Source organism: Mustelus asterias, chromosome 4, assembly GCF_964213995.1.
Source record: "Mustelus asterias chromosome 4, sMusAst1.hap1.1, whole genome shotgun sequence".
NCBI classification, from domain to species: domain Eukaryota; kingdom Metazoa; phylum Chordata; class Chondrichthyes; order Carcharhiniformes; family Triakidae; genus Mustelus; species Mustelus asterias.
Genome location: NC_135804.1, coordinates 113,517,534 through 113,530,213, shown reverse-complemented (window position 1 = coordinate 113,530,213; position 12,680 = coordinate 113,517,534). Strand labels below are relative to the sequence as shown.

Here is a 12,680-nt window from a genome sequence, read left to right as displayed (position 1 = left end):
TTTTGTATTATTGCATAAAGATCAGTTGCATTCATTCAACAAGTGTTCAGAATTATATTAAATATAATTATTTTAGGTGAAATAAAGCAGCTTAAGAATTCTTATCAAGACTCTCGTCATTTATTGTTTGCTCAGACATATTGAAGGAGTTTATCCAAAATATAGTCAGTCGCAAGGGAGAATGATTGTGTGGCACGCTATCTCATTCCAATAGATGTAGAGCAATACAAGTCAACTACCATAAAAGTAAGGTCACTTAGTAAAACTGTCCACTGTCGTCACAAAGTTGTAACTACAAGAAAGGGCATTGATATAGTATCAACTGGTTAACCCAGTTAAAAACTGGCTTATTCCTTATTGATTTAATTGCACGACAGGTTAGGGGAATTGGTAATGTCTCAACAGGATTTTTTAAAACTATCTATTTGTTTTATATATGCAAAAAATAGAGGCAAGTAAATGTTGTCTGTGTTACCGTTTGATCACTTCAATCTATTTGTCAGTACTTTGTTTAGGATTCCGATAACAGCTGAATGTCTTTGATGTATGACTTCGATCTTAATTTTTATGTTCAAAGTTATTAAATTGTCAACCAGATGTATGTGTTTATTTCACAGAGGCCGGGCTCATTTATTCCTCCCCTTTTTCTACTATCGTTTCCTGACCCTAAGGTACGCATCTCGAAGGAATCCCTACTGCAGGTATGTAAAACCTTTTGCCCCGCCCACACCCCCCATTGTGCTTATATGTTTGAATCAGGTGATAATCGTGAGACTACGAAATAATACGTGGATAGGTAATGGTATTCAGATACTAAAGATAATGAACCGAAACATTAAAAAGCTTTAAACTCTTGGTAAATACATAACAAACTGAATCATTATTTATGTTCTGCAATGCAAATTTTATAGATTGGGTTGTTAGATGTGCATTAACTCAATGTAGTGCCCTGTATCCAGCCAAAATGGAACATTTTTATTTATTTTATGTCTGGTCTTAATATTAAAAGAGTAGTCGTTTTGTATTAATTGTGTCATATGTCTTTGTTACATTTTAATCCTTTAGTCATTTATTTGTGAACTGATGTAGAAATGTGATGACTTACAATTACTTAAAATTTTAAAACATTTGGATCCAAAGTGACTTCTAAGTAAGTTGTATCCCATTTAAGAGAGGGGGAACAAAAAACCCACCTTGACATTATATCTATCCTACGTTGCAGACCATCAGGAATTGAGTCAGAAAAGATAATCGTGCTCTACAAAACTTTCTGGTGTCATTTTCCTTATAGCCAAACCTGTTGTTCTACAATATTTTAATTATTCGGTACTCCGTACAAAAGCGAATTTAACGTATTTCGATGGAAAGCCAATAGCCCTTTCAAACATAAAATATGACTCTAAAATGACATTAATTGTAAACTGTAGATATTGTAAGTGACTGAATGCTGGTTGCAATGATCTCCTTGGGTCTTTTGTTTGTATTTGATCACTTTTTTTCCTCAAGGATGATACATTGGGTTAGTGGTGCTTAGGAAGGAGTAGATTTGTTGTATACATTCAGTTTTGCTCATTATCCTGGCAGTACCTGTTCTGTTTGGTAGCATTGATGAAACATAGCCTCATTGTGCTTCCTCATTTGTTCAATAAAAAAGTACAGCTGATAAATTGATTGAATTAAATCAGCAATAAATCTGATGGTGATAATGGGGCTAAAGGCTATTGCATTGGTTTTATCAAAAGCTAAAAGATTTAGGTTACTTGAAGTGAAGACAAGTTCTAAATGTAATAGTGAGATTGTCATTGCCAGTGCAAGGTCGTCCTCCTCAATTTTTTTTCAGTGGAGAAAATGAAGTGTAATGTTGGGCACCGTCATAGTAAAACTACGGAACAGAAAGTGGTAGCAAATTTTTCTTTCAAGAAAATTATAATACATGGTAATGGTATAGAGCAAGTTGGCAAATCTGCAACTGGAATGGCACTGTGGCAGGTACTGCTGCCTCACAGCGCCAGGGACCTGGATTCAATTCCAGCCTTGGGTGACTGTGTGGAGTTTGCACGTTCTCCCCATGTCTGCGTGAGTTTCCTCTGGGGGCTCCGGTTTCCTCCCACAGTCTAAAGGTGTGCAGGTAGGTGGATTGGCCATGCTAAATTACCACTTAGTGTCCCAAGATGTGTAGTTTAGGAGATTAACAGGGTAAATACGTGGGGTTATGGGCATAGAGCAGGGTTGGCCCTGGGTGAAGATGCTCTGTTGGAGAGCAGTGCAGACTTGATGGGCTGAATGGCCTCCTTCTGCACTGTAGGGATTCTATGATTCTAACAAGAACAAAAATATCAGTGGAGCAGTGGCAAAAGTAACATCAAAACAAAGGCAAATGCAGGAAAGTTTGAGAAACTGGAAACTGGTTGGTGACTGGGAGTGGGAACGGGGTGTCAGAAACATCCCCAGATATGTGAATAGTCTTGGATGGAAAAATTGAGAGTTACTGCAGGGGGAAAGTGTCAGTATAACAGAGGAAAGTAGTCTTACTGGAGACTGTTTTGGCAATGTAATGTTCATGGGAACATGGAAATTCATTGTGAGGCCAGGATAAAACCAAGAATGTCAATAGATGAAAAATAAATAACAAGGAAGGAACCACCAAAAGTAAGAGCTGTTTGCTGTTGGTTAGACTTAAAAGGTCATAATGAGGCCATGGACTGAAATGTTCATTATAGTTATATATGGTAATGTATACCATTTGCTGCAGTGGCGATTTTTGAAGCAAGTTGAGGGAATTAACTCTTTTTTGAATGATTAAAATGGAAGGAAGACTATTGATACAGAAAAGGAGCAGAATGGGAGAGGGACAGGACCCTAGAAATCTTTGAATTGATAGTGATTTGAAATGAATCTAGAAATCTGTGAAGTTAGCTTTTGTGTGAATACATTTGATAACCCATTTAGAAATATATATTGACCAGACACTGCCAAAAGCTTGATGGTGTTGTGAGTGTGGTGCCATGATGTACCTTTGAGCCAAGAATCATTGGGGCAACTTGTATCTTAAAGGAGATAGTGACTTACCACATAGGATGGCGCAGCAGTTATATGGTAATAAATAATTACAACAGCCGTTCTTTGAAAGATCCGGAACAGTTTGGATAATGACTGCAGCAACTGAACTGCAATAGCTGGGTTTGAGGAGAAAAAAGTAACTTTCACATCTGCAAACTCCATACATTCACAGTAACAAACTGAGACATCTGTGAACTTCATGCAGTCACAGAATAAATGGTCAAGTTACACATGCAATTTGAGTTCTTTAAGCATTCATGACATGGTACTTTTTTTAAAAAAAAAACAAAATCAGTTAGTGCCAAGAAACAATTACTCAATAGTGAGTCATTGAATTTCCAAAAGTAGCAGATGGATTATATGCATGACAGTGAACAGGAGATATGTGCCATCCATTGCCCACTGTGGGAGCAAATGGAAAGCAACTGTGTGAATCTGTTGTAATACATCATGTAAAAGTGAAGCAGAGCTGGTTAAACTGGGGTAATTGTAACACATTACCTGATATTAAACCAATCTTTTAATAAAATATGGATCGCAACAGTTAAACAAGGGAACTCTGTCATCTGTGGTGGAAAGGGGGAAAAGCCAGATCACAGGCTGGTCAGTTTATTATCAATGATCAGAAGTGGTGCTTCATGAACATGGTCAATTCTTAGAGTTTATACACAGGATTTCCCCTTGGCAAAGTTGGACTAACACCTCAGATTATGGCATGTGTAAACTCATCCTTGGAATAGAGTCGATCACGAATTTTTGCAAAAGTTGCCTGTGGGAACCTGTTACAGAGTAACAAATGAAATGATAGATGGCTCAGTGGAAAGTTGCGATGAAAACGATTTAATAGTCATTGTGTTGTGCAGCAACAGTGAATAGTTAGTTGTCCCAATTTACTTTTTGGTGTAAGAATAATTTTACTGCATCAGTTACAACAGAGCTATGTGGTTCAAATTGTTAGTCACTTAAAGGAACTTTGAAATTCAAAATCAAGAATCGGGATCCAGTCAAAATGGAGAGCTGTTTGCATGCCAGCACTGGACATATAAATCATACCACCTTTATTGAAAGAAAGTAGTAAGCCAAAAATTGATATAGCTTTGCAGAATGTTGTCTCCTTGCCAACGATCATACATTATCTATTAATATCAAAATGCCTGCATACTTCTACTGTTGATGAGTTTTATGGTAATCACTATTTTGACCTGAACAGGAGACAATGATTGTCTTATGAAGCTAATTTAGTTCCCATGTTGTCTTCAAGGGAGTGCTTGATGTGGTTGAAGTGACCAATATGATCATGATGAATCCCAACCTGATTCTTCCACAAATGAACTTGACAGTAGACTTTAAAACTGAGACTTGTTTAACTTAAAGGGACTGGATGACCTGATGGCTTAGTACAAGGTCCTTTCATTTTTAGGGCCTGGCTTTAAGAGGATTGAGCATGGAATTGCTTTGACACTATGGTCTGAGTTATCCCTTCCGAGTCAACAACAGAGTCAGGAAAATTCCTGGCTCCATAAAAGCAACCCAGGCGAAAGTGCCCCGGTCAGTAGGTCTGGGAGACAGTTGAAAATGGAAGCCATGAACGCAACTACAGAATGAGTGCAGAGGCTGCCAGGTGTGGAGACAGTCTGGGAATAAGACCAGTCTCAGTGCTCTGACAAATGTAAAACGGCCCTCAAATACCACCACCCATGACTCATACATACTAATCCATGTCACTTTGTACTAATCTATGCCCTCTAACTCGCCTGGATGGACATGGTAAGTATATGGGGAGCTGAGGGCTGCTTTGTGGCCTTTTATAATAACACTACCCAACCCCCCAATGGCCCTTTATAGCATCTCTGCTGACACACATCCCTCTACTACCCTTATAGCCCCTACACTCTGCCACATCATGCCAACCCACTCCCCCATCCACCATTCTTTGCTATTATACCCTCTATAACTCGCCATGTATCCACCATGGGCAGATTTCGAACCCATGCTGAGATTAAAGTTCTAAGGGCTGGATTTTGCATGCCCCACTAAACGTGTATTCTGCAGAGGGAGCGTCTGAAAACCCAATACCTTCCTGCCCACCCCAAGCTCACTCTCATATGGCAGTCTGGTGAGTCTGCCAATTTTGATTGTGAAGGGCAAGTCATCGACCCCACTTCCCCACCCCCACTACTCCTCAACCCATAGTATGCATCCCTAAGTGTCAATTACAGACATGATTTTAAGAAAAACACACATTCACAAAAACTCATTCATGAGATTTACATTTGCTCAATTAAATAATCTCTCTCTCATTCGAGTGTTTTAATCGCTGATGAAAACAGATGTTGAAACTCATGGTCCCACTTCAAAAAGTCTATAACCACTTGTAGCTGTCAATCAAACTGTAATGGAAGGTTGTGCAATCAGTCATGCAGCAATAATCCAGTAACGATAGTCCTCAGGCATGTTTTAATAGACGGACTAAAATGGCAAACAATTACTTTTTTCAATGCTTCATACTGTTGCTGCATATTCTTTCAAAGTTCTCTTTGTGAAGGTCCACCTCTATTTAGAAGGTTTTCTGGATCCTGCATCCACCATCGTTTCTGATAGGGCATTCCATTTTCTGCATTTGAACAATTCTCTCAACCTTGCCATTTGTTCTTCTGGTTGTGACCTTAAATTAATGCCTCTCGTTAATGACACACTGACGAGTGGAAATATTTTTTTCCCTATTTACAAATATCAAAATACTTGATAATTTTAAAATGTTGGGTGGCATGTTCCCGTTTTAGAGAGAAAAAAAATTCTGAAATGAAATTGAATTGTCTCCATTTGAAGAATGAGTTTACAACAGTTAATGTTTGATCAGTGATTGAAGTACTTTATTACCTCCCCCACTGAAAATGGGCAGAGATAATGTTTTCACCCCTGTTTGTCTGTTTGTTAACACACAATGGGGGCGATTCTCCCAAAAAAAAGTGCTGAATGGCGAGAAAACAAGTGTAAATCATGACTGTTATTTCAGTTCAACTTCAGACTCGAATCGCCCCACTCTGTGCAATGCAGAGGTCACAATCGTGAATATCATTAAAAGCTCGGGGGAATGAGGCCTATTCACGCCAGAGCCTGACAGTTCCAGGCCTCTGCATTCGCAGTGGCCCCAAACTGTCAGCCTGCAGTTTGCTGACCAGCTCGATCGTTGGTCAGCCCAGGACCCCTGCAGTACTGCCTCACCTCCCACCCCCCACCCCAAAATTCCTGATCGCGGCCCCCACAAGCATTCCCGGGCCAGCACCGTTTTTCCCGACCCGTCCCAGAGCGCCCCAACCATTGGCCACCCTCCAGTCCTGACCGATCCCCATGCACAATGGCAGCGGGACTCCCACCCCCATTGATCTCCCCTAAGCCCTGCCCACGTGTCCCATGTCCCGCTCCCTTGACACTGCCCGAAGACTAGTGGGCAGTACCAAGGTGCCCCCGGGCAATGGCACTTCGACCCTTGGGCAGTGCCGGGGGTGCCAGTGCCGGGGGCACAGGCTGGCACTGCCAGGATGCCCATAACCAGGGGGCACCAATCCCCACTGCCCAACATCTGGGGGGGTTCCCGATTGCCCCCTTCACTCCAGCGGGGTCTCCCGCTAGTTCCCCGAAAGTGGGGAGCCACTCTAAACCCCGCCGGAGTGAAATATTCCTGGCGGGGTGGGAAATGCTATCAAGCCATGGGAAATTAGTCTCAGGCCCAATAATGACATTGAAATCACATTAAAAATAGATTAAAATCACTTACCTGGTCTTCCCACCATGGGTCTCAACCATGTGTGAATCCTGCAAATCAGCGCACATCTCCCAACCCGACCTCCCTGCCAAATGGCCTATTCCTGCTTCTAGTTTCTATGTTTCTGTGTTGTCAGACACCTCCTACTTGTGGCAGATACCACCCAGTACAAGTACTATGCACTTCTCATCAAATCCTCCTCCTCTCCTCTCCTGCCCCCCCCCACCCACCCCCCCCCCCCCCCCCCCCCGCGCGCGCACCCACACCCTCCCAAGATGCTTATCTTACTGTAAGCCAACTGGTCTCACTGAAACTGTTACTTCTACACAGGTGTTTCCAAACTTCACTCTCAAAAGGACACAACTTGGAAATTTCTCCCAAACAATGGTTTCTCTCAAATGCCTTCACCATGATCCACTTCCAGGATTTCAGTGTCTCCTTTCAGTATTTGTTTGCCTTGGCTTGCCACAAGCATCTGAGCCACATCACACCAACAGGACAGTACTGCTTCACAGGCTGTATTGAGGTGTCACCAACCTTAGAATTACTTACAATATCGATCTTCTCGCTAGCCAATGTCTCTAGGTCTGCACCTTTTAGCTCTGTCTTTAACTGGGAGTCTCTTTCTGCCCCTTCCTTTAACTTCAGTATTGAACAGAATCTTGTTCAATTTCTAGTTCCTTTGACTTTGGTCTTCTTGGGACTTTTATTTCATTCACTGGTTTCTAAAACTATCTGTTCATTAGCTTCTGGGACTTGCCTTCTTCCCCTTACTCCATTGGACTGCTTCTCGTTTCTGTGAGAGCTGCTTCTTTGTCAGCTACCTCGCTCCAAATGCTACTGGGTCCAGCTTAAAACTAAACTCAAAAATTCTTTGTAACCTATGGGGCCTTTGGTTGCTAAGCAACAGCCTAGTCTTTCTTTAAAACTTGTTTGTTTTCACGTTGTAAGCTCTCTAATCACGATGCAGCCACAGTTTGAAATTAAACCAAAACCTACATGCATGCAAGCCTAAAGAGAGAAAATGCTGGAAAATCTCAGCAGGATTGGCAGCATCTGTAAGGAGAGAAACGAGCTGATGTTTCAAGTCCAGATGACCCTTTGTCAAAGCTTTGTCATAGCTTTGACAAAGGGTCATCTGGACTCTCAACATCAGCTCATTTCTCTCCTTCCAGATGCTGCCAGACCTGCTGAGATTTTCCAGCATTTTCTCTTTTGGTTTTAGATTCCAGCATTTGCAGTAATTTGCTTTTATGCATGCAAGCCCCTTTGTTTAACATGAATCTAACTAATGTTTTCAACCTTGCTTATACCAAAACACAAACTCACTAAAAGCTACAGCTTACTTCTAATATCCCAAAATACATATACAGATTGCTTCCAGCTAACTCTGTTTCATAAGCTGTATCATTTGGAATGTTGTTGATTGTTTTAGAATGTTATGGATTATTACAGATTGCATCAGCTGCTGTTGTGCAATTTGTTGCACCTTAATAATTGTGAGCAGAGTTTTCAGAGCAAACTGTTGGATGTGAATTGCTCTTTAGACTTCTCAGTAAAACGGAAGTGCTTCAAAAAAAGATTTTCTTTTTGAACATTGTAGTTACAGAGCATCAACCAGGCAGGGAGAAGCCTTAAAGAAGAGCTGCTTAATTGTAATATCACTGAGTTAACACGGTGTGACGAAATATGCATTGTAATGAGTGCCCCCTTCACTTGTATTAGTTAATTAGCCGTAGACCACAAAGGATCATCCGCATCTCTGTCCATTAGAGACAATTGTTTATATATAATCTGAGAGGCACCAGTCCACTAGCATAGGGCAAGGCAAGGAGGTAGGCCTCCATGAACTACCATAGCCGGTACTGGGATTGAGCCCGCACCATTGGTGTCATAGAAAGAATCATAGAAACCCTACAGTGCAGAAAGAGGCCATTCGGCCCATCGAGTCTGCACCGACCACAATCCCACCCAGGCCCTACCCCCATATCCCTACATATTTTACCCGCTAATCCCTCTAACCTACGCATCTCAGGACACTAAGGGGCAATTTTTTAGCATGGCCAATCCACCTAACCCGCACATCTTTGGACTGTGGGAGGAAACCGGAGCACCCGGAGGAAACCCACGCAGACACGAGGAGAATGTGCAAACTCCACACAGACAGTGACCGGAGCCGGGAATCGAACCCAGGTCCCTGGAGCTGTGAAGCAGCAGTGCTAACCACTGTGCTACCGTGCCGCCCATGTGCTACCATGCCGCCCATGTCATCCTGCATCTCACTCCAGCGATCTAGTTAACTGAGCTAACTGACCCCAATGTACTGCATTAGTTCAAGTCATAATTTTTATAGCTTCTAAAATTTAATTCACCAGAATTCTTTTGTTTTATTTACTTTGAAGTAGTTTACATTTAAAGCATAAATGTAAAAGAATGCACTGAGCACCTTTGCAATATTTCAGTTGTTACTTTTTTATCCACAACATGTTAAAACAAATCTCTTCAGGCCACTGTTTGGGATAGCTAGCAATGCATGACCACAAATAGTTAAAATATCCTTTTTGTTTCTTTGATATAGCCATTGGTATGTTTTTCTATCCCCATCCTCAATTGATCCCATTTTGAATTGCAGAAGAGTAAAGGCTGTATATTAAAAATCCATGTGTTTGTCAGTGCAGGATTAGTATTCAGAAACGTTATTTTGCTTCCGTATCAATATACCAAGCCTCTGTTAGAAAGTATTTTAAATAAATGGTATCTTCTGTTAGTAAAGAGAAAATGTGATGTTCAAAACTACATAGGTGTAGGAACTCAACTGTCAAAGTTAATAGAATTGAATCCCTACGAATGGAACCAAAGTCAATGTTGTGTGTAATGTGTACTGATGCAGCTTGTCAGCCAATCAGAATTATACAATAGCCTAGGGTGCAATCAAATTTTCATTAAATGTCAAAAAAATTCTTTCTAACCCAATTGTCTGAGCTGAAATTATCAAGGGCTTCAGCAGCTCCTACTGTCTTGTTGCTTTGAGTGTCTGCATCTACCGCTGCCCATCTGCCTATTGATTGGTAGGAAGCCCAGAATGGGAATTCCATCTCATTAATCATGTCACAGAACAGGGATTAAGACAAGTCTTTGGTTTAAGCTGCACAGCATCTGACCATTGCCCATCAGTGCAGTTGATAGCTGATGATATGCAAAGAATGCCTGAAGCCCCATGAGGTCATCTGCCAGCAGAACTTCTGAACAGCCTTCCTTCAGAACTTGGCAAGTGAAACCAGATAACATTGTTTTTAGCACCGAAGGCCAAAATAAGAAAATGCATAAAATGAAACACTAGCATTGTCAATACGCTAGTGGCTGAAGAAAAGTTTTTGTCATTAACTCTACAGTTGAAATTGAAAGCTGGAGTAACCCCATTTTTTTTTTCTTGCCAGGCTTATGAATCAAATTATCATCATAATTATTTTATACCAGAAAATTGTTTTGGTTTCCAAAAATCAAATTGTTTTTTAACAGTGCAGGAAGAAGCTGCTGCTGTTGGTAGCACACTGGCAGCTTAACAAATCTCTCAAAAGCATTAGTATTCACTAAAAGTGGTTACAGTATCAATAATAGTTATTTTTATTAGTGCTGGAAATGAAGGGGTGAGTGCATCTCATCGATTGTAGTGAAATTCATGGAAAAATAGCATCACTGCCATTTAGGTGCTACGTTCCAGGCAAGGGTAGTTCTCAAACAATGTCTTGGAACCATTCCAAAATGTTGGCACCCTAATTTCATGTTCAACGGGTGCATTCATAATGTACTTCCCCCTTCTTTTCAACCCTGCCCAATCTTGGCTTAATTTAATCACTTTTAAAACCTGAAGAGAGCGCGGTGAAATGGAAAGTACAGTATTCAAGAGAAAGCTGAGGAATGGAAAATGCGTTTTGCTGCAGCCAAAGATCCGTTTTAATTTCTGTTGTATGAAACTGATTGATGCCGTACAAGTTCTCACACTCAGATACCACTGAGACTCATTCAGTGATTTTTAGTTCCTATTTTTACATTCTGATGCTATTCTGGTTCTAATTTTGGAAACTCAGTTACTATGTTTACATGCATGCACAGGCAGTTTCAAAATTGTAAATATAAAATGTACCTTCATCAAGCTGCTTTTCTTGTATCTGCTGCTTTATTGATTGAAGCTGTCATGGAGCAATGAATCCTTTGATTGCATTCTAAATGCAAGCACCATTAATGTGTTTGCTGTCATTGAAAATTCTGAGTATTAATATAGCAGGGAGTAGGGGCACTGGTAATAAAATAAATCCATTAATGGAAGTAAATGCATTGAACATCAGATGAAAGTGTCTGTATTTTTACAACAGTTCTGTTTTTCATATTGCATACACTCAATGATTTTCTTGCTAGACTGCTGACTTGTGTGGTGAGACAGATAAGGTTAATTCTACATAAAAATCTACATGATTTGTGTTTTCATATTAAATTGGCAGTGAAAAGAATTTAATATTAAATTTTCAAATGAACAGATGGAACACTCTCCTCACTGCTTTAACCCCCACCTAGTCCCTCCACATCACTGCTGTTGTTTTAGAAACCATATATTCCTGTGTTCCCTCTTCCATCAACATTCATACTATGTTGTGACCGACAAAGAAACTTATTAATGCAATTTGGTTAGAGTGAAAGTTTTTTTTAAATTCTGCCTGTAGAATATTGCATCTCCTTTCTGCTTGTCTCTTCTAAATTATACATCATCTTGAGTCATAGGGACAGGCAAGCAACTCGCCCCTGACCATCTGGCAGTACTGTTCATTCGTTGTCTTGTATATAGGGTACTCGAAGGAATCACTGTCCCTCTAATTTTGTTCCCTTCAGGTGTCCCTTATGCTAGTTGAGATGCACAAGACAAATTTTGGGACTTGTGCACCAACCATTTCACATTGAAATACTCTGCACAATTATCTGTTCACTTTGCAAGATATTAAATTGACACTTTGAGGATGGGGGTGGGGTGGCAAAGGAGAGCGCTGGGGGTTTGCTGGTTAAAACAACATATAAATGACACGTGCCATTATTATTGGACAAATTAACCAGTAGCTTGTGGCAAGGAAGAGCTACCCAATGAATTGTGAATTGCCACAATTTGCTGGATAATTTATGCTGCACTGATGTTAGCTTCACAAAAAATGATATCTACCATTTATTCTCCCTGTGATTTTCATAAAGTTGCTGTATTAATTTTTCTTTGCTATATAGTTCCTACCACAACACCCATGTCCTGAAACAAATTTGCAGTCCAGCCAACTGGAGGGGTGCACGACCCAGTGTTATTTCTCCCTCTTTTTTTTTCCTTCATAGCTATAGAGCCAAAATTGGTCATTCAGATGAAGAAGGAGAATTAGAGTCGAATGGTCATCATGAGTTCAACCACCTCATATATTACATTGATTTAATCATGCCAAACAGCTACATGGTTCCCCATCAGTAGCTGATTCAGCTACTTACTTTTGTTGTATGGAACATTCCAAGTTGTCTTGTTTTATAATTGGACAAAGAAGCCTAGTTAAAGTTTGAAGGACAGCAGAATGCTTCAGGCTTTTCAGCATGAAATATCTTGGGAAGTGGGTAACTGTATTATACAATGTTTGATTTTGTCTATCGACCAATACATGTGCAACACATGACCTCGGGGGGCTCTGTTTTATGATAAATAACTTTATAATGTAAGTTATTATCATAAATGGAAATCGGTTACAGCATTTGATCATTGGTAGTGTGACTGTGTGAGTGAGATCATAAATCTTTGTATCAGTCAATAACATACCTAGAGGATGCCATGTGGTGA

General features: G+C 40.4%; 1 protein-coding gene across 3 annotated transcripts in view; it reads left to right on the top strand.

Annotated features, from left to right (window-relative positions):
• The window catches only part of LOC144492963 (transmembrane protein 33-like), a 154,763-nt gene that overhangs the window by 129,965 nt on the left and 12,118 nt on the right, over nucleotides 1-12,680 (top strand). For all 3 annotated transcript variants that reach the window (XM_078211675.1, XM_078211674.1, XM_078211676.1), the window contains exon 7: nucleotides 618-701. In XM_078211675.1, the coding sequence (XP_078067801.1) occupies nucleotides 618-701 (84 nt within the window). The remainder of the gene's footprint in view (nucleotides 1-617; nucleotides 702-12,680) is intronic.